General features: G+C 43.9%; 1 protein-coding gene across 1 annotated transcript in view; it reads left to right on the top strand.

The window, feature by feature from the left end:
• Nucleotides 1-18447, top strand: part of Itpr1 (inositol 1,4,5-trisphosphate receptor type 1) — a 333498-nt gene that overhangs the window by 215360 nt on the left and 99691 nt on the right. Inside the window, exons 41-44 of the mRNA XM_051155019.1 lie at nt 1596-1631; nt 2773-2820; nt 8299-8431; nt 10526-10716. Of these exons, the coding sequence (XP_051010976.1) occupies nt 1596-1631; nt 2773-2820; nt 8299-8431; nt 10526-10716 (408 nt within the window). The remainder of the gene's footprint in view (nt 1-1595; nt 1632-2772; nt 2821-8298; nt 8432-10525; nt 10717-18447) is intronic.

Here is an 18447-nt window from a genome sequence, read left to right on the forward strand (position 1 = left end):
TGGCTCACCACTGCACAGCCACTTTCTGGCCTAAGGAGAGGTGCACAGTGCAGTGTTGAAGAGCAGTAGCAGAGGCCAAGGTCATATGGTTACAGTGTGAGCCTTGGCTTCATTCCATGGCTCCAGACTGTACCTTGCACCATTCAGCCATGCTGCTGGCGTGTGACTTGGGTCCAGGGCAGCCCACATAGGATCTGACGATTATATCTGACATTGGTTCTCTGTTCCACGCACGTGTCCTTTGGCCAGACTCGTGGCACTATCCTCATGTGGAGCAATAGACTTTTCTAGCCATACCCTTTTTAAGCTAACCCTTCACATACACGCACACACACACACACACACACACACACACACACACACACACACACACACACACCCCAGAGGGACAGCGAGGGAAGGAAGGAGGGAGGGAGAGAGAGAGAAGAGGAAAGAGAGAGAGAGAGAGAGAGAGAGAGAGAGAGAGAGAGAGAGAGAGAGAGATCATGTATGTATCCTTGCCTGTATCTTTCTCTTTCCTCTGTGGGGTAGGAATTTTGAACTAGAGTGTGGGGTGTTTAGATGTATGTCAGAAGTGAGCCCAGGAAGCCTGTCTCTGACACCTCTAGGGAACCATAAGGTTAGGGTAGTGATGCTCAGAATGCAGAAACGCATCTCCTTGTCTCAGCGATTCTGAACAAGAATATTCCACCTACTCAACCTCAACCTAAGCCATCCACTACAGGATGGGACATGCAGATGGGACATGGAATAGTAGAGACAGGAGAAAGCCTAAATCCACAGGAGGCATCAGTCCTGGCGAGTGGAGTGGCAGTAAGGAGCCTTTGCCAGGCTCCAACCCTGCTGCTCTCTGTGCCATTGGTCCACTGCTGAGCTTATCCAAGCTCTCAGTGCACCACTTCCCTTCTCATTGCCCAGCAAGACACCCATAAGTATTGGCTCTTCCTTCTGGCCAGTGATTCTTTCAGTTTTCTTAGGCAGTACCTGCCTAAAGCAGCTTGCGGTGGGGAAGGCTTTTGTGAACTCACAACTTACCGTCCACCATGGCTCAGAGAGCACACTGTTGAGATCAGTTCTAGCTGTGGAAGATGCTCCAGGCAGGCTAGTCATGCAGTACCACAGTTCAGAGGAGGTGATTGCTGGTGCCTCACTGATTTCTTCCTTTCTCCCTTTTCACTCAGTCTGAGACCCCAACCTATGAAATGGTACCATGCATAACTAGGGCAGATCTTCTCTCCTCAGTTAACTCTTTAAATATCTTCACAGACACCCAGAAGTGTATCTCCTGGGCAATATCTAATCTAGTCCTGTTGGCAGTGAAATTTATAATCATCACAGTGATGCTATTTTATTTTCTAATTTTAAACCTGTATCTTATATCAGTCATCTTTTCCATCACATTCATTTACTTTAAACATCAAGTGGTGGTCTTGGTCCCTTCCACAGCCCAGCCCCATGCAACAGGTGATTCAATGAAATCACCAATCTGTGATCTTTCCCTCCATGTGTTGTCCTTCAGTGTTGGTCTGCAGACTTCTCTCTGGTCTGGAAAATGTAAATGCCTGACTAACATGCTTCGTTTTACTCCCAATTAGCTGCCACAGGCACCGGAAGCCGAGAACTCCACAGAGGTGTGTTGCCCACCTGTATTTGCAGTACTGGCAAATATGGGTGTTTCCTAGTCCAGTGTGTTCATTGTCATGACGAGATGTCCATTCTGGTGTTGGGCGTGGGAAGGAATGCTCTAGCAGGCTGGAGACTGCTCGTTGCTTTAGGTTAGAAAGGTCTCCAAAGGTGGAGTGAGGCTAAGCAATGGCCAGGTGAGAGGATGCGCCATTGGGAAGCCTCCACTCTTAACCCTTTTCAGTCTAGACATGAGAAATTCTGGAGTGTTGTGGTCTTTCTTTTGTACAGATTTGCCTTCAGATTCTGTGCAAAGACCATGTACTTTTGACTATCTGGACACGAGTCTGTAGTTTTCATAGATACTACTAAGAAAGCAGCACAAGGCAGTGTTTCTGTTCCATCCTTCACAGTCAACAGCTACACTGGCTAAATGAAGGAACAGAGTTGATCCAAGTAAGATCAGAGAGACTGTTAGGGCATGTTTTTAGTTTTGAAAACTTCTGTTCAGATACTACCGATAAGTCACAAGAGTCCAAGCTCAAATGAAAAGTGCTTTATTGGAGAGAAGTCTATTGGAAGTGCTAAACATCAAACACAAATGTTAGAGGCCATGAGGTGCAAGGTGGACATTTTCCCATGATCAGCCTGTCCTATTCTAATCAGAGCTCTTCACTAGCAGTTTTGGTTAGAATACTCATCTACTGGTGGGTTAGGGAGAGCTGTAGTCTCATGTATGTGTCTGACCCATACTGTATGTATCAATGTCCTTTCGCATGTGCTGTTAAGTACTGCATGTATGAATCATAAGGACCTGCCCAGTTGAGTCTTGCTTTACAGCCCCTTTTGGGTTAATATAACAGCATATCCTATAGAACTACAATGCATAATCTTTGCAAAACAAAACAAAATAAAAAACAATGTTGGCCCAAAATCTCATTTGAAACAGTGTCGTGGGAAGAAGGGTTGGGACAACTGTTAAGCTGGATGTAAAGTATTCATACCTTGGGGAAAACCACAAAACAAGATAATTCTTCCATGTACCCTTGACTGTACATGAGCTCCCAATGTATTTTGTTTGTATGATGCTGAAGATGGTAGTGTTTCCTTAGTGCCATACTTAAAATGGAATTTCTGCATGCTTAGCAGGAGCTTGAACCAAGTCCACCCCTGAGGCAACTGGAAGACCATAAAAGGGTATGTAGTCTTGAGTCTCGCGTGTTGGGAGCTAATGACTGTAACTCCCTCCTCCTCCACACAACTATGATTTAAAGACAGAGTCTGTTGGTGTTAATATTGTTCAAATGTGAACTGGCTTTTGGACCACTTGTCCCCTTGTATAGAGGGAAACTCACTGGCAGTTCTATCTGTTACTACCTGAACAAAACCATACACAGCCAAGCTCCAAGTACTAACCAAGTAAGCATTTCCCACCCTCCTTCTCTGAGACAGTTCCTAAATAGGTGAAAGGGGGGCTTTGTGCTTCTGTAGTGACTAGTGGGCCTTATAGCCAGCTCACAGTGAACATTCAAGCACAGTGCCAGCGAGCATAATGCACGGCCCAGCTGTGAGAGAGCTAACTTCCTCCTTTTCCCTTCAGACAGTTTTTTACATGTTGGAGCATGTATCTCAACAAACACATGCACATCTGCATATTGGATTGTTGTGGGTGCACAGTCTTCATAGTTTGCTTTGGTTATTTAGTGTTACTTCCCAGCCTTTGGGGGGCAAGCATAAGTAAGTCTTTTAGCACTAGTAAGCTCCCCAAATTAGGAATCTGTAATTTTTTTTGTCCTTTAAGAAGGAAATAAATAGATGAATGTCTTTGAATAGATTCCTAGAAGAGGAATGCTACCTAGGACAAAGGATTGATACTTTCTTACAATACTGGCTATTGCTAAAGATTTTTCTAGAAAGATAGATAGATAGATAGATAGATAGATAGATAGATAGGTAGATAGGAAGGAAGGATAGGTGGGGTGGGGGTGGCCAGCATTGATTTTCTTTCATATTACGCATTTCTGAAAGTTAGCTGGGTACCTCAGTTTTCTGTGAACTTAGTACTGTGTCAGACTTACATTAATGTCCATGTGTCACTCTTTAACAAAGCATATGCAGAGACTTCACCCCCATGGCACAGGGTGTTTAGCATATTGCCCAAGGTCACAAGGTTAGAAAATAAACAGTCTTAGTGAAAACTGTCATGGTGTTGTGGTCACTTGTGTCATGGAGAGTTTATTCCTGAGGCAAATTGGTGAGGCACCTATGTTCCGTTCACATTCCTCAGGCCCTGTCCTGTCCTGCTGTCTCTCAGATTTTGTCTTATTTTCTTACCTTGGTAGAGAAATAAGTTTTTGCGAGTTCTCCAGCTAAGGAATAGTTCCTAGGAAGTTTGCATTTGAGGCAAATTTAGATCAAGATGCTCTTCTAACAGCTTGTATCTGCTCACTGACTAGGGTCGCATCACATTCACATCCTTTCTGGGTTTTGTCAGCTAGTGAAGAATTGTCCTATATCTTAGAAGATTCCAGAAAAGGTAGATACCCAGCCATCTCTCATGCCCTAAGCTTCTTAAGGGACTTAGTATCAAAAACAAACAAAAGCAAAACAAAAGAAAAACCATTGGTATTAGAAATAAATACAGCCCTCTTTTGCTAGGTACTAGCTGTGTGGTTTATAAGTTATTTCACGCCTCTGTACCCTTGTTTCTCCCACTGTATAATGGGAGTGATATTCGTCTTTCTCCCTGCGCAGGAGCACTGAGCCATGCACATGAAGTAGTAAGCCAGTGGCTGACATGTTTAAGAGAGGATTTCACAGTGTAGCTACCTTACAGTTTGGAATGCTGAAGTGATTTCGTAGCCAGCAAGATTAGGAAGAAGGGGCGGGGAGATTGGTTTTTTTTTTGTTTTGTTTTGTTTTGTTTTTAAGTCATGTGCTTGTGTAAGTACTAAGATCTGAGAGACTTGGGGTCTAAGAGGTGATCTTGCCTAAAGCATGAGCTCTTTTGAGTGCCTGGAACCCGGGACACAAAAGGCCACCTCCATCTCCTTTGCAAGTGATGCTTTGACTCCTGGGTAGCCATTCGTCTGAGAGATCAGCAAAACAGATGCTCAGGACTGATACATGCCAGTTGTCATTATCTTAACACGACACTTGGTATAAGTGAAACTTTCTTTGACTTTTCATTTTCTCAGTCTTAGGTAATTCTTACTATGTGTAGAATGTGTTACCTGAAGACAAACATCTGATATTTGTGTTCATGCTCTAGGTGCAGAAACTGCAGTGAGGAGGGAAGAGAAAAATATGTTTCCCCAGCTCAGTGCCAGAGCTGAGGTGATAGTGCTGGGGAAGTCACTGTTTTCTCCTGTGCAGTCAGATGCTGTAGCCTGGTACATAGTGAGCAGCTTAGCACTGTTGAGCAATTTATATCAAGATGATTAGGAAGGCTTTTCTCTGAAGATTTTAACTTTTCCTAAATTAAATCAATGGCTCAGAAAAACACCAGAGATTTGCATAACTTTTAATAATGCTTATTCACGTCCTCTCCCTGTCTCCTCTTGTCTAAAATCCTGTCTTTATTCTCTGCAAAACAAAGCAACTTTAATTTATTATTTAAGAATAAGCCGTAACAATTCCCACTTGTTCTATTCTTTCTGAATGTTTAAATTGCTCTGTGTGTGCGTGTGTGTGCTCACACACACACGCACACACACACTCACTCACTCACACACTGATGGTGAGATGAACATATACCACAAACCTTATAATAAGATTGGGAAAGTTTGTGGGTGGAATGTGTTCTGAACCCTCCCCCAATAATGATCACATCTCATGATATTCTCTTATGGGGGAAAATGTACCATTTGATGCATCTGTTGCTATGGTAACTGCTAGGGTTTTTTTCTGTTGAAGAGAGACAGAATGCAAATGTGCAGTCCCTCTGTATCACTTGGGCATCCGGGCTGCATAAACACAGACTTCCTGTGCAGAGCCCACATGTTCCCTTCTTCACCTCCTACCTGCTTGATCGCAAACAGACCCCAGTGTTGCTGTTTCCTCTCAAAACTAAGAACTGGAAAGAGAACAACCCCTGGGTGGTGAAAGCCTGCCTAAGTCCCCTGGTCCAAAGTAGAATTGTGGTGTAAAAACTCAGGCATTTACATTGGCCGACTGACTCCTGGCACTCATCTTTTGATTTGACCACCCAGTCTTCCCAACTCTTCTCTTGATGGTGACATAGATGGGCTGACAGCATGGTGGCAGGTCTTAGGTCTCTTCACAGCTATGAAGGGATCTAGTTAGAGGCTTCTGAGCCTTTGCTAAAGATCTGCCTTCCCCCAGGCTCTTACTCAAACTAAGTAGAATACTTGCATCCAGCTATTTTTAAGCAGGGATTATATTTAACCTCTCATTCAACACAGAGGGTAACCCATCTTTCCTGTTTCTTTCTTTGTCATCCTTCTTGGACATTTCTTTCAAATGTGCCTTTCCCTGGAGTCAGCTCTGAAGTGCCCAGTTTCCCAGTGACCACTTTGGGGAATACTGATATGCTCGTCCAAGTCCCTGGGATAGAACACAGTCACACTTGACATCTCTATGTGGAGATGGGATTTTCTGATCCATGAAACAACCTTGTCCTGGACCATTTTTCTCCCTGGCAAGCATTTAATTTTAACAGTGCTTTAAACATTGCAAGTGACATCCTCGCTAGAAACAGTCTTGGTATTATGGACTTTGTGTTGGTCCAGGTGGGAAATGAGTTTCATAAGCTGGCAGAAGAAAATGTTTTCCTATTTGTGGGGAAAACGGAAAAGGTAACTTTGGGGTCTTGGGTTTTTCCTCGTTTCCAGCACATTCATTTAAAAATCAGTACCAGGCTCCCAGCACCTTCCCCTCTTGTTGGCTTTCTTTACCCATGTGTGTCCTTGTGAGCTCTGCTACCAACATAAATTAACAAAGCCCTGGTGCTTCATAGACTTTCACAGTTGTCAGAGTCCCGGCTTTCTGCCTTTCTTCCCTGGTTGCCTGCTTCCCTTGCCCCCTCCCGTCTGTTTTCTCCCAGCTTGTTTCACAAACACCCCCCACCCCAAAGTCTTCAGACCTATTCTCAGCACTTCTTAGCAAATCACTTTCAATTCTACTGACTCATGCTTCAGCTGCAGGTCTCCAGAACTCCTGACTCTATTTTAGAGACCTGCAAGTTCTCAGCGCCTCCTTCTGCTAGACTTCCCACTTTCCTCGCGTTTGCTGCCCTAGAGGGACTCTAGGCCTTACTGCTTTGCCCTGGGAAACAGCCCAGAGGACCCCCATCCCCACGGTACGAAGCACTTGCTGGTCCAGGACTCCCTTAGGATTGGGATGGGGAAGGTGCTAGAGCTGAGAATAAGCTCTGCTTCTCTGTGTTGGCTTGCTCACGCAGCCTAGTATGGGAGAGCAAATCAGATTGCTCCTGTCAGAGTTGTAAGAAGCTATTGTGTCCACTCTCCAGGATTTCATTGATGTTTATATTTCTAAAGCTTTTCATTAGGAAAAACTTGAAAAGCCTATTAAAGGACTAGGAAGAGTGTGAGGAGCTTATCTTAAGTCTGTAAGTCAGCGTCAGCTACCGGCTGTCATGCTCATTCCTTCCTCTTTCCTCTCTTTCTTATTTCTCTTCTATTCGTGGCATTTTAAGGCAGTTATGGTGTTTTCATCCATAATGTTTATTTTTGATCAGTGGGAGTTTGAAATCTCCCACTTAACTCAACCTTCCTAATGCTTCAACCCATTAATACAGTTCCTCAATTTGTGGTGACTCCCAACCATAAAGTTATTTTCTTTGCTACTTCATAACTGTAATTTTTGCTACTGTTATGAATCATAATGTACATATCTGTGTCTTCCAATGGTCTTAGGCAACCCTTGTGAAAGCATCACTCAGCACCCAGAGGGGCCACAACCCGCAGGCTGAGGACTGCTACCTATTTCCTGTAGTACTGTTTTGTATTCACCATTTGGCCCCATCAGCCATCTTTGTAAGAAAGGCTTGCTCTCAGCCATCATATCAACTTTAACCTTTACTGTAATATCTTTTCTTGGGCCAGGCATCGTGCTGCACATCTTTAGTCCCAGCACATAGGAAATAGAAGGACCGAGAATTCAAGATGACCCTTGGCTCCATAGTGAGTTTAAGGCCAGCCCTATGCTAGACACTGCCTCAAAACAGTTTCCTCTTTTTAAGCTCCTCAGGAATAAACCCTGTGCCTTGAGTAAACATTTTTATATTGCTATGTGGAAGCTGACCTGTAAAATTTGCAGTTTGCCCAAATTTTATCAGCTTAACCCAAAGGGCTTTTCATCTGTTTTTGTTGCGGTTAATTGCCCTTCAGAATGACTGTTCTGTCTTTACCATCATGTGAGAGGGTATTTCAGAATTAATAGTCTAGATTGCCACCAGTTTTTTGAAATAAAAATAAACATTCTGTTCAATGAGAAAATATTTTACATTGACTTCAAAGTTTTTTAAATGCTTTTTAAATATACCTGAGTAGCCATGGGTGTGTGTTTGTGTGTGTATGTTTGGGTGCGCATGTGTGTGTGTGTGTGTGTGGCTTTATTTTTCCGAGCTAAATATTAGTCGCTCAATTATGCTTTAAATTTGACATCTGATTTCATTACCCTGTTTGAATTAAGGGTGAGGCACTCAGGCAAATTTTGGTCAACCGTTACTATGGAAACATCAGACCTTCGGGAAGAAGAGAGAGCCTTACCAGCTTTGGCAATGGCCCACTATCACCAGGAGGACCCAGCAAGCCTGCGGGAGGAGGTAGGCTTTATGCTGTGTTAATGAGCATCATGTGGGAACTGGGCATGTCACAAGGAGCTGTCTGCTTTGCTTGACAAGTTGAGACTTAGATGTATTTGTATTGGTGTTTTCCTTTTTTCTTTTTTTTAAGTTTTATTTTTGTTGTTGTTTTTCTTTCTTTCTTTCTTTCTTTCTTTCTTTCTTTCTTTCTTTCTTTCTTTCTTTCTTTTGTAACTTCTTTTGCCTTTGGCCACCCATCACTTTGCTGCAGGAACATGTTTCCCTATAAGATAACATTTCAGGCACGTATGCTTTGCATGTATCTTTGGCCTCTCCCACGCAGTAACCGTCTTGGTGGTATTCAGATGATGTGGAAGCTGGAGTTCAGTGTCCTGTGCTCATCAGGACTTGTGCTTGCCTAAAAACTGATGAAGATAATGGTAGCCAAAATGGTGAATTTGAGCATGTATTATGTGCCTACTGAATGCCATGAGAGGTTTTTCCGAAACTCTTTTAAGTTACCCATTTACATTACAATTACTATTTTAACACAGTTTAACAGAAGAATGAAAGCTTATTTCAAACTATATATAAATTTTGATGCCTAGATGGCATGTACCCCCAAGCTCTCATGGGAAGTGGGAAAAAAAACCAAACAGAACCTCTTAAAACAAACTTTTAAAGGTGGTGTATGTCATTTTAGGTACAGTGATAGGTAAAAGCGCATGTCAGATCTTTCATTGTTGGGGTTTTGGTGGGGAACCAGTACCTCAGTGTTCCAGACACAAAAGTGAGTTGCTGAGATGCAGTCCTGGACTTGTGCTTGTGGAGGAGGTTCATAGCCCTAGAAAGTTCATGCAAAACATAAAAATCATGGTGTTTGGGCTAAAGAGATGGCTCTGTATCTAAGAGCACTTGTTGCACGTGTAGAGGGCGCAGGCTTCCTTCCCAATCCCCTCTTCAAACATCTAAGGGCACAAGGCGCTCATGTGGCACAGGTAGGTAAATACAGGGAAAACCCTCATTCCTGTAAAATAAAATACACCTATTTTTTTCCCCTGGAGTCCTAGTATTTAATGTACGTACCCAGCAGCTTCTGGGGAGGGTGTTTGGCTTTCCTGCGATAAAACCTTGAAGGTCGTCCAGTCCATAGCGCTTTGCAGCTCCAATGGCTGTGTATTTACTTCTCGAACATCTCAGAGATGAAAGTCAGCTCGTCAAACCCCAAATATCCCATGATTCTCGCAGAAGCAGTCCTCATGCCACAGCTCGAAACTGTTTCGCTTTATTTTCTGAGGTGGGTTTTTACATGACAAAGTTGTGAGGTATGGTGACGGGGGAATGTATCAGTGTGGCCTGCCTTACAGCTGTGGCAGGCCTTACACGGGCATCACGGTGCTGTGAGAGTAGCAGTTGTGCTGAGCTTTGTAGGGAACGAGAGGTACATGGTGTTGTGGATTCTGAAACCAGTCAGTGTGTTTTTCTGTTTTATTGTTTCAGTTATTGCTAATAACAGTTGGAGTCATGTTCTTAAATAGGAACTTTGCAAAAAGGATCAGAAAGAATCCCACTGAGTGGCGTAGTCCCTGCCCTCTTAGCTGTGTTCACCTTGTCCGAAGAGCTTTGTTCACTCCTTCCCACCATCTCTAGCTCTCGTCCTCACATCAAGCACTGCCGTAGTATTTGTTGAATGAATGAATGATGTGGCAGAAAGAGTTTGCTAGATAGACAGCTAGTGGTGATTGCTTTTCAAGGAGGGGTCTAAGAGATGTTTCCTTTTGATTTGACCTAAGCCATTTCTTAGTAATTATGTCCCAAGTTGATGTGTTTTAAAAGACCATACTGGCTGAATCGTTTTGATCATGTGGTGAAAATGTATCATTTTTTCCATCATCTTGTCACTAAATTCAGTACCATGTTTGCCACTTGCAAGTTTAGATGTCCTTAGACAAGCATCGTCACCTCTCAGTTAATAATCCGCATTTTGCTGTGAGCTTGTTGAGAGGGTTAAAGGAAATAGCCCAACTATTTAAAACATTAAATGTTGGCACTTAGTGAATATGCGAAAATGCTGTTTTCAGAGTCCTTAATAAGAGTACTGTTCTGCCTTTCCAGGGGGCAGTCCTGGGTCCAGCCCCACGAGCAGGGGTGAGATGAGCCTGGCTGAGGTTCAGTGTCATCTCGACAAGGAGGGAGCTTCCAATCTGGTCATTGACCTCATAATGAATGCGTCCAGTGACCGAGTGTTCCATGAAAGCATTCTCCTGGCCATTGCACTTCTGGAAGGAGGCAACACCACCATCCAGGTAGGAAGTGGTGTAGCATCTGGGGCCACACCCTGGTTCTGAGAGCCGGGTCCCCAGGCTGAGACATGGTCTCCTGTCAGCGAGTTTGTGACTATTCTGTCTTTTCAAATATAGTTTCAAAAAGTGTAAGGTGTGTTTGAAAAATGGGGTAGCTATGGCATGTGTGTCAAATGGATGGTTAAAGTCTGTTTATATTCTTTACTCAGGAATATAGATGCTCTCATCATTAGACATGCAGAAGAATGTTCAGACTCTATGCTGCTTATAAGATCTAACACTTGGATGTGCCTGTAGATTCTAGCTACTTTTAACTATAAAACTACCTTTAATTTGAAATTTCAATGAAAGCAAATGACTAATAGAGAAAAGAGATCCAGGCTAGGTTAGTCAAAGACGAATAAATTATTTTTTGTTAGCTGAACATGATATATATTTTAATAATATTTAAAATATTAATGTTATTATTAAAAATAATATTTAAACAATATTAATTTTGGCAAATGTCCTTCAAGAGATCTTTATTTTTTTTTAAAAAAGCTTACTTTATGTTGGGTGTGCACCTACATGAGTTTATGTGCATAATATGCATGCAGGTGCCCATAGAGGCCAGAAGAGGGCAATAGAACCCCTTCAACTGGAGTTGCAGGTACTTGTAAGGCACCATCTGTGAGTTCTAGGATCTGAACCTGGGTTCTCTGTTTTAAAAAAAAAAAAAAAAAAAAAAAAAATATATATATATATATATATATATATATATATATATATATATATATAACATTTTCTATCTCCAACCCCACAGAGGTCATCTAAAGGAATACACACACACACACACACACACACACACACACACACACACAACTTTTACATATAAGTGGCTATTTATTTACTTATTTTCTGATAGGATCTTGCTGTTTTGTCCAGTCTTATTCTGGCCTCCTGACTTCAGGCAGTTCTTTTGCCTCAGCTTCCTTAGTATCTGGATTATAGTTACACTTATGATACCATACTGGACTGGAAATGCCATTTAAAATTATGCTTTTCATTTTGAAAACTGTGTGTTTATGAGACATATCTCTCCCTATAGTAGGCTGACCTGGAATTCACTATGTAGACCTGTTTGCCTTGAACTTCTAATTATCCTCTTGCCTTTGCCCCCTGAGTTTTGAAGCCTTTACGTCTTTCTATAACCCTGTTCTCCCTGAGTTTTTCTCTCGTTGTGAGCCTGCTGATGAGGCTTTCATGGATCAGCACGCCTGTGCACACGTGCATTTTGATCCACATTTCATTCAGATTAATTCATGTAACGGAAGGTTTGCCTGTATGTCTGTATTTGACCCGACCTCGGCCTTACATTTAGACACAGAACTTGTACTATTGGAGTCTCAGATCTTCTTACATCAGAAAAGGGTGTTTCTCCCTGAGGATAGATGTGGCCCTGGCTAGGACACTTGGCTTAGCAAACACAGCACAGGTTAGACTTTAGCCTCTGCTCATTCTTCCAGCCTGGAACCCGGTGCCTTGCATAACCCACTGCAGGGGCCCCTCCTCCTGCCCTCCAATCCCTACTTGGCCCAACACACACTTGGAAGTTCCTTATTGCACACAGAGATTTGTGGCAGTGAGTTGTTGCACTCGTGCCAATGGCAAAGTCTATTGCTTGTCTGAGTTGTCACATGCGCACATGACTCATGACATATCGAGACTGCTGTTTAGTTTTCTCTGAGTGTGAGAACGGCTGGACTTGTGTGTCCTTTCCCTTGTTGGGGTACACTTCCTCAACTGCTGTATTCACAGCATCAGGCCCCTGCGTTGGGATAGTAAGAGTGCTAAAATGCTCCTGGTCTTGGGTCTCCTGTTACAAGACTGGTTGTCCAGGCAAGTGCTCTACCAACTCAGCTACATGCCAAGCCACCATGCCATGTTTTTATAAAAAGCTTTACTTATTGAAGACATCTAAAAATGTCTGAAGTCATTCTCAAAACAATGGAATGTATAGCAGGGATGCAGGAGGCATGTACATCCATACAGGAAGCTACATGTCGAGAACAGGGCGCATGGCTTCCCAGTTAAAAAAAAAAAAAGAGTTATGCTGTGAAAACCACTTGTGGATAAAGGTATATAAGGAAATATCTCTGTCTCTGTCTCTAGATGATTGATGGGTAGGTGATAGATTGATCGATAGAAAGATAGATAGATAGATGTATAGGTAGATAAATAGATGATTGCTAGAGATGGATAGATAATAGATAGATGATGGATGGATGGATGGATGATAGATCAGTAGAGGTATTAAAGAGTTTGATAATTGTTTTTTGGTGACCTATGCTTTGAAGGATGGGCATAGGATTACAAGGCAAATGTGAGACCTGCAACATGGGGACACTGGGGTATGAACAGGGATTAGGTCTTCAAGTCTGAGGAGCACTGTGCAGGCTAGGGTCGAGGACCTGCTTGAGAGTTGGGATTTATATGAGAAACAATGTAGCCCTCTAAGGAGCCTCAAGACTGTAATTTTAGGCTTAAATCTATCTTTAGAGGACAGATAAACTGAAGGAAGCAAGATCAGAAATAGACAATAATTCAAAATTAATTTGCTGGCTGGGCACCGTGGTGCACACCTTTAATCCCAGCACTCAGGAGACAGAGGCAGGTTAATCTCTGTCAGTTCAAGGCCAGCCTGTTCTATACAGTGAGTTCCAAGCTAGCCAGGGATACATACAGACAGAGACTCTATCTCAAAAAATTAATTTGCTGTAATGCCAATACTTGGGAAGTGAGGAGGATGGTGAATTCAAGGCCAACCTCTCCTACATAGCAAGTTTAAGGTTATGATACCTGTCTCAGGAAAAAACAGGTGCTAGGAATGTGGCTCAGTGGTAGAACACTTAACTGAAATGCACAAGACTCTGAGTTCCATCCTGGGCACTGAGAGGGGTGGGGGCAATGACACAAATTTGCTAAGTAGCAAATATGTAGAATTGACAATTCTAGTGTCCTACTGTACAGCTCGAAGATTGATATAGGTAATGGAACTGCAGTGTGTATGAGGTCTGTGTAAACTGAGATTTTTTTTTTCTGCTGTTGCCACAGAAACAAAAATAAATATGTATGTAAAGCTCCGGGTGGATGGGTGGATTTGCTTTCCTGTGGTAAGCTATTTATTGTCTATACATACCTCACAATACCATATTGTATACTTTGATGGTGCACAATGAGATTTATTTATTTTAAAGGTTACATAGCTCCACCTCCCCATGAGTCTGATAGCAGTAGTAGCTTGGGAGGGAACTTTTAAGGGGGCACAAGGAAGCCTCTTGAATGCTTAAAACAAACAAACAAACAAACAAACAAACCCATCTGTGTATTTGTGTAGATGGCAGTTGCATGTTTGTGTACATGGTTGTACACTGGGCCGTACACTTACACTAGGTGTATTTTACCAAGTGATAAAAGAGAGAGGGGTGGGGAGGTTAAGACAGAGCCTTGTTGGGACCCTGATGCAAGAGTGAGGAGGCATAGACCAGTGGTGGGTGAAGCTGACACTGTCTGCTGAGGCTGGGCCTGGACTCACAGGCACTTGAGTCCACGCTAGCTAACTGGATGTAGGAGAGGGGAGGGCAGAAGTCCCTGCTGTCTCTGGAGGCTTCCTGTCCTGGGGATGAGTAGATGCTCTAAGCCACTACTGATGAGGGAATAAGGAAGCGTGGGGCGGCTCACAGGGCTCAGGCTGCCAGCTCCAAGGCTCACTGCTGAGGTGGAATCTGGGGTTCTGGCACGATGCCCTGTTTTTCACAGCATACTCCCTGACAGTGATGGCGAGGCAGACAGAAGCTGTTTTTCCTTCCAGTTCTTTATCTTACTCAGTAATTAGGAATATTAGTTCCATGTTTTCACACACTTGTGACTCACATGCCTTGGCTGGAGATGCTGCGTGAGTCCTGGTCAGCCACTCGTGGGATAGAAGCACGTTCTTTCTCTCCCTCTGCAGGGACTCAGGATGTTGATGTGTGAGGGTTTGGGTATGGATAACCTGTAGGCTCTTGCCAGTGTATGAAGACATAGCCTTCAGGCTCCTGCTGGTGCTCCCTCTGCCTTACCCTCCTCTGTGACTTTCAGGGGCCCAGTCTGACCCACTACATGGTATCGGGCCTGTGGTTCCAGGAAGTGTTCTTCTAGTATAGAGTTGACTAGAGAGATCCCCGCTTTGCCCCAGTTTTCTCCTTTCTCTGGAGAAAATGATGTAGAACTAGGGTCATGTCTGAGGCCAGCTGAGGACAGGAACCCTAAGGCCCCGGGGATGGTGATTCAGAGTTTGGTTTTGCTGGAGAGAAGCTGGTTCAAAGTAGAACATGACCAGCTGGGAGGCGAGTCTGCCGTTGGTTAAGACTAAGGTGGCAGGTATTAATGATTGTTGAAGTAAACGCCATGATCCATGAAAGACAGGGTCATCCTAACTGGAACTCACTGCCCATTACCACTTCCTGTTCAGTGTGACGTGCTTGTTCTCAGGAAAGGACACTATTCTGTGGCCAGATGGGTTTCCTGAGCTTTCTTTTTGCCAGTGATGGGCTGTAGGAAGGACGATGGAGGGAAGTGGGCAGGGCTATGTGTTTCAGATTTACGTTTAATGTGCCGTGGCTCTCCTCTCAGATCCTTCTACCTTCTTTACATTGAGATGCAAAAATGAAAGCATCTTCAAATTCATCATTGTGTAGGGTTCTAACATCTGTCTTTTGGCTGCTGTTCCTCTGTCCATCAAGTAAGAAACAGACAGGAACTCTAGGATCTCTTGCAACTATGAATCAAGATATTTGTTTGTTTGTTTGCTTGTTTTAAGCAACATTAGTTATTTAGTTTTTTCCACAAGGAGTACATTTCTGAAGTCATCTCTACATTGTGAAAATAATTATCAAAAATACTAATTATTGGACAAGTCAGTCATAGTACACCCACATAGCAGGTACTCAGCAATGAAAATGGGCTAAGCTGGTGGTGATAAGTCAGGAACTCAGGTCCATCTCGCACATATTAGGCTGTCTAAGAAAAGTCAGTGCTTAGACTATGACGTACCATAAGTTTTATATATCTGGTTCTTTTGAAGGACAAGGCTCAGGGTCAGGGGTGACAGGAGAATTTGGTCAAGTGTAGGAGCACAGGGGAGTATTTGGGGTGTGGAAGTGTTTTGTATCCTGCTTTTGCTGGGAGTCACACAATTTTATATGAGTGTGGAAATTTATCTAACTGAATACCAAGAGAGCCAGTTTTATAGCATGGGACAATTTTCAAAATTAAGAGCAGTGAAAACTATGGGCCTAGGAAGAAGGGCTACAACTAGCTAGCATCCAGTTTAGTTTTCTTGGTGTTTTACTCTTTCATTCACAGTATCTTATTTAATAGTCCCAGTTCCCCACTTGAGGTATGCACACAGGAGCTATCTATCTTACTGTAAGGTACAGAAAAGCTGGAGGAAGTGATGGTCAGAGCTACAGAGTTAAACCTCCCATGCCGTCCATGTTTGCTATCCATCACTGAGTAACCCCTTCAGCTCCCAAGAGTCACTTGATACCTGTCACATGCTTCTGTGGGCTGAAGCTCAGCTCAGCAGCTCTTTCGCCACATGTGGTCTTGGCTGGGACTATACTCATCAGGAGGGTTTGGACTAGAGTCATTAGCGTGGTCACTTGGGCGTGGCAGTTGGTTCTCAGCTAGAGCTGGAATATACTGGTTCTCCATGTGGGTGGGGCTTCCTACAACATGGTGGCTGGGTTCTGTGAGAAGTGCTCAAAGAAATAGAAGTAGAAGCTGCCCATCCTTTTCCCCCTTAAGATTTATTTTAATTTTAATTTGTGTGAACACTTAAGAGCAGTACCTGTCTGTAGGTACAGTAGGAGTCCAGAGGAGGGCACCGGATCCTCCAGAGCTGTAGTTACAGGCACTTGAGAGATACCAGCCATGGGTCCTTGGTTCAAAACTCTGGTCCTCTGGAAGAGCAGTGAGCACTCCTAGCTACGCTAGCTTGCCTCCCTCTCCCCCACCACCGTGATGCCCATCTGAGCCTGGGCTCAGCCTGCCATTGGGAAGAGAGCAGGAGAGGAGAAGAAAGGCCATTGTTAGGGCCACCCTGGGAACCAGTGCATTGTCAATTATGATGGATTGTGCGCCCCAGTGTGGGTCAGTCAAAGCCATAAGCTAGCAAGTGCAGGAAAGGATAGCGCTCTAGTTTGAAATCGAGTGTGGTTTTTCTTTGGAAGTGCAATCCTTTCTCTGTAGAAAGTGTTGACACATATCCACTCCCTTTGGGTGGAGTGTGAAGATTCAGTCCTGTCTTGAGGATCAGATCACTAGGGATCTTAGCTCTCCAGAAATCCTGGGTTGAATTGGTCAGACTGTCGAAGATCCAGTTAGTAGGAAACCAGATCTAATGTGAGGGGAGCGCTTGCTCAGAACTCTCATCCTGAAACCCCCACCATTGACCTGTCATCACCTGGATCCTTGAAAAATACCAGAAGCCAAATTTAGGTTGTTTCCAAGTATGGCATAATGGACTTGGAGGAACCCTGTCTCCCCCTTTCCGAGGCTTCTCTAATGGTGGTAATCCTCCTGCCTTGAGCCTTCAAAGCAGCTCTTTTTACAGGAATGCAGAGATGATGCCACAGCCCTTGGGCTTTCTGAAAGGGTGGCACACTTGTCAGGCAGTGGGGAGATCAGGCTTTCTTGAAGAACGCTTCCTGCTGCTTTGTCCCCGATCCAGTGCCAGCCCCCAGAAGAAATATTTCCTTTCTGCTTGATGTTTTGTCGCAAGTGGGAAACTATAAAATAAGCATTTGCTTATGAATTAATTTCTGGCACACACAGCACTCAGTAAGCCTCATGGTGCTGTATATCCGTCCTCCACGTCCGTGCCAACTTCTGTGTTCCTTCCTCCTAAGATGTTCCCACCAGCACCCGGGGAAAGTTCCCTTCCCTTCCTCTTCCTTGCACTGGACCAGGCTTGTCCTTATGTGGAATGCAGAGGAAGAATGTCTGGGAGCCTATTCTAATGCAGATGTTTGAGGAGGTATGTGCTGCCCTGACTACACAGCACTCCATAGCAAACTAAGGGATAATTAAAAAAAAAAAAAAAAGTTCCCTCTTGGAGTACTTGCTTCCAGTCGCAGTGATTTTCATGCTTCCAGTCGCAGTGATTTTCATGCATCCAGCGGCTGCCCACGGCTATTCCTCTGCCAAGGTCTGGGTTAGACACACCCAGTCAGAGTTTTCCTTTCTGCACGTAGGCAGCTAGAGACGGAAAATGTGAGGTACACTCAGTCCAGAAAAACGGGCTGTGAGTTCAACTAAGAAGAGAGAGCTCCCTAATTGATGCAGCCTTCCCCATACCACTCTCAAGCTTTGGGAGGTTGGGTTAAGAAATGAGTCCCCCACTGGTCTTGGCTATAGCATGGAACCTATCATTGCAAAGCGCAGTATGGGAGGAACACATTGCTTTGGCTGCCTGGGAAACCCCTCCCCCCTACTTGACCTCGAGAAGAGATGCAGGTGGATAGGGTGATTTGATTCTCTGGCAACAAATGGAAGGCCAGCTTGTGAGGAGATCAGCCTCAGTTTGACAGGGCAGTCACCCTGAGGAGGAGGAAAAGACTAATGTGTGAGGGAGTTACGTAAATGGGTGTTGTTTTTGGCAGAGGAGTTAAAAATGAGTCACTTTCAAGTGGTGTTTTCTAACCTCAGGTT

This window comes from Acomys russatus, chromosome 13, assembly GCF_903995435.1.
Source record: "Acomys russatus chromosome 13, mAcoRus1.1, whole genome shotgun sequence".
Taxonomy (NCBI): Eukaryota; Metazoa; Chordata; class Mammalia; order Rodentia; family Muridae; genus Acomys; species Acomys russatus.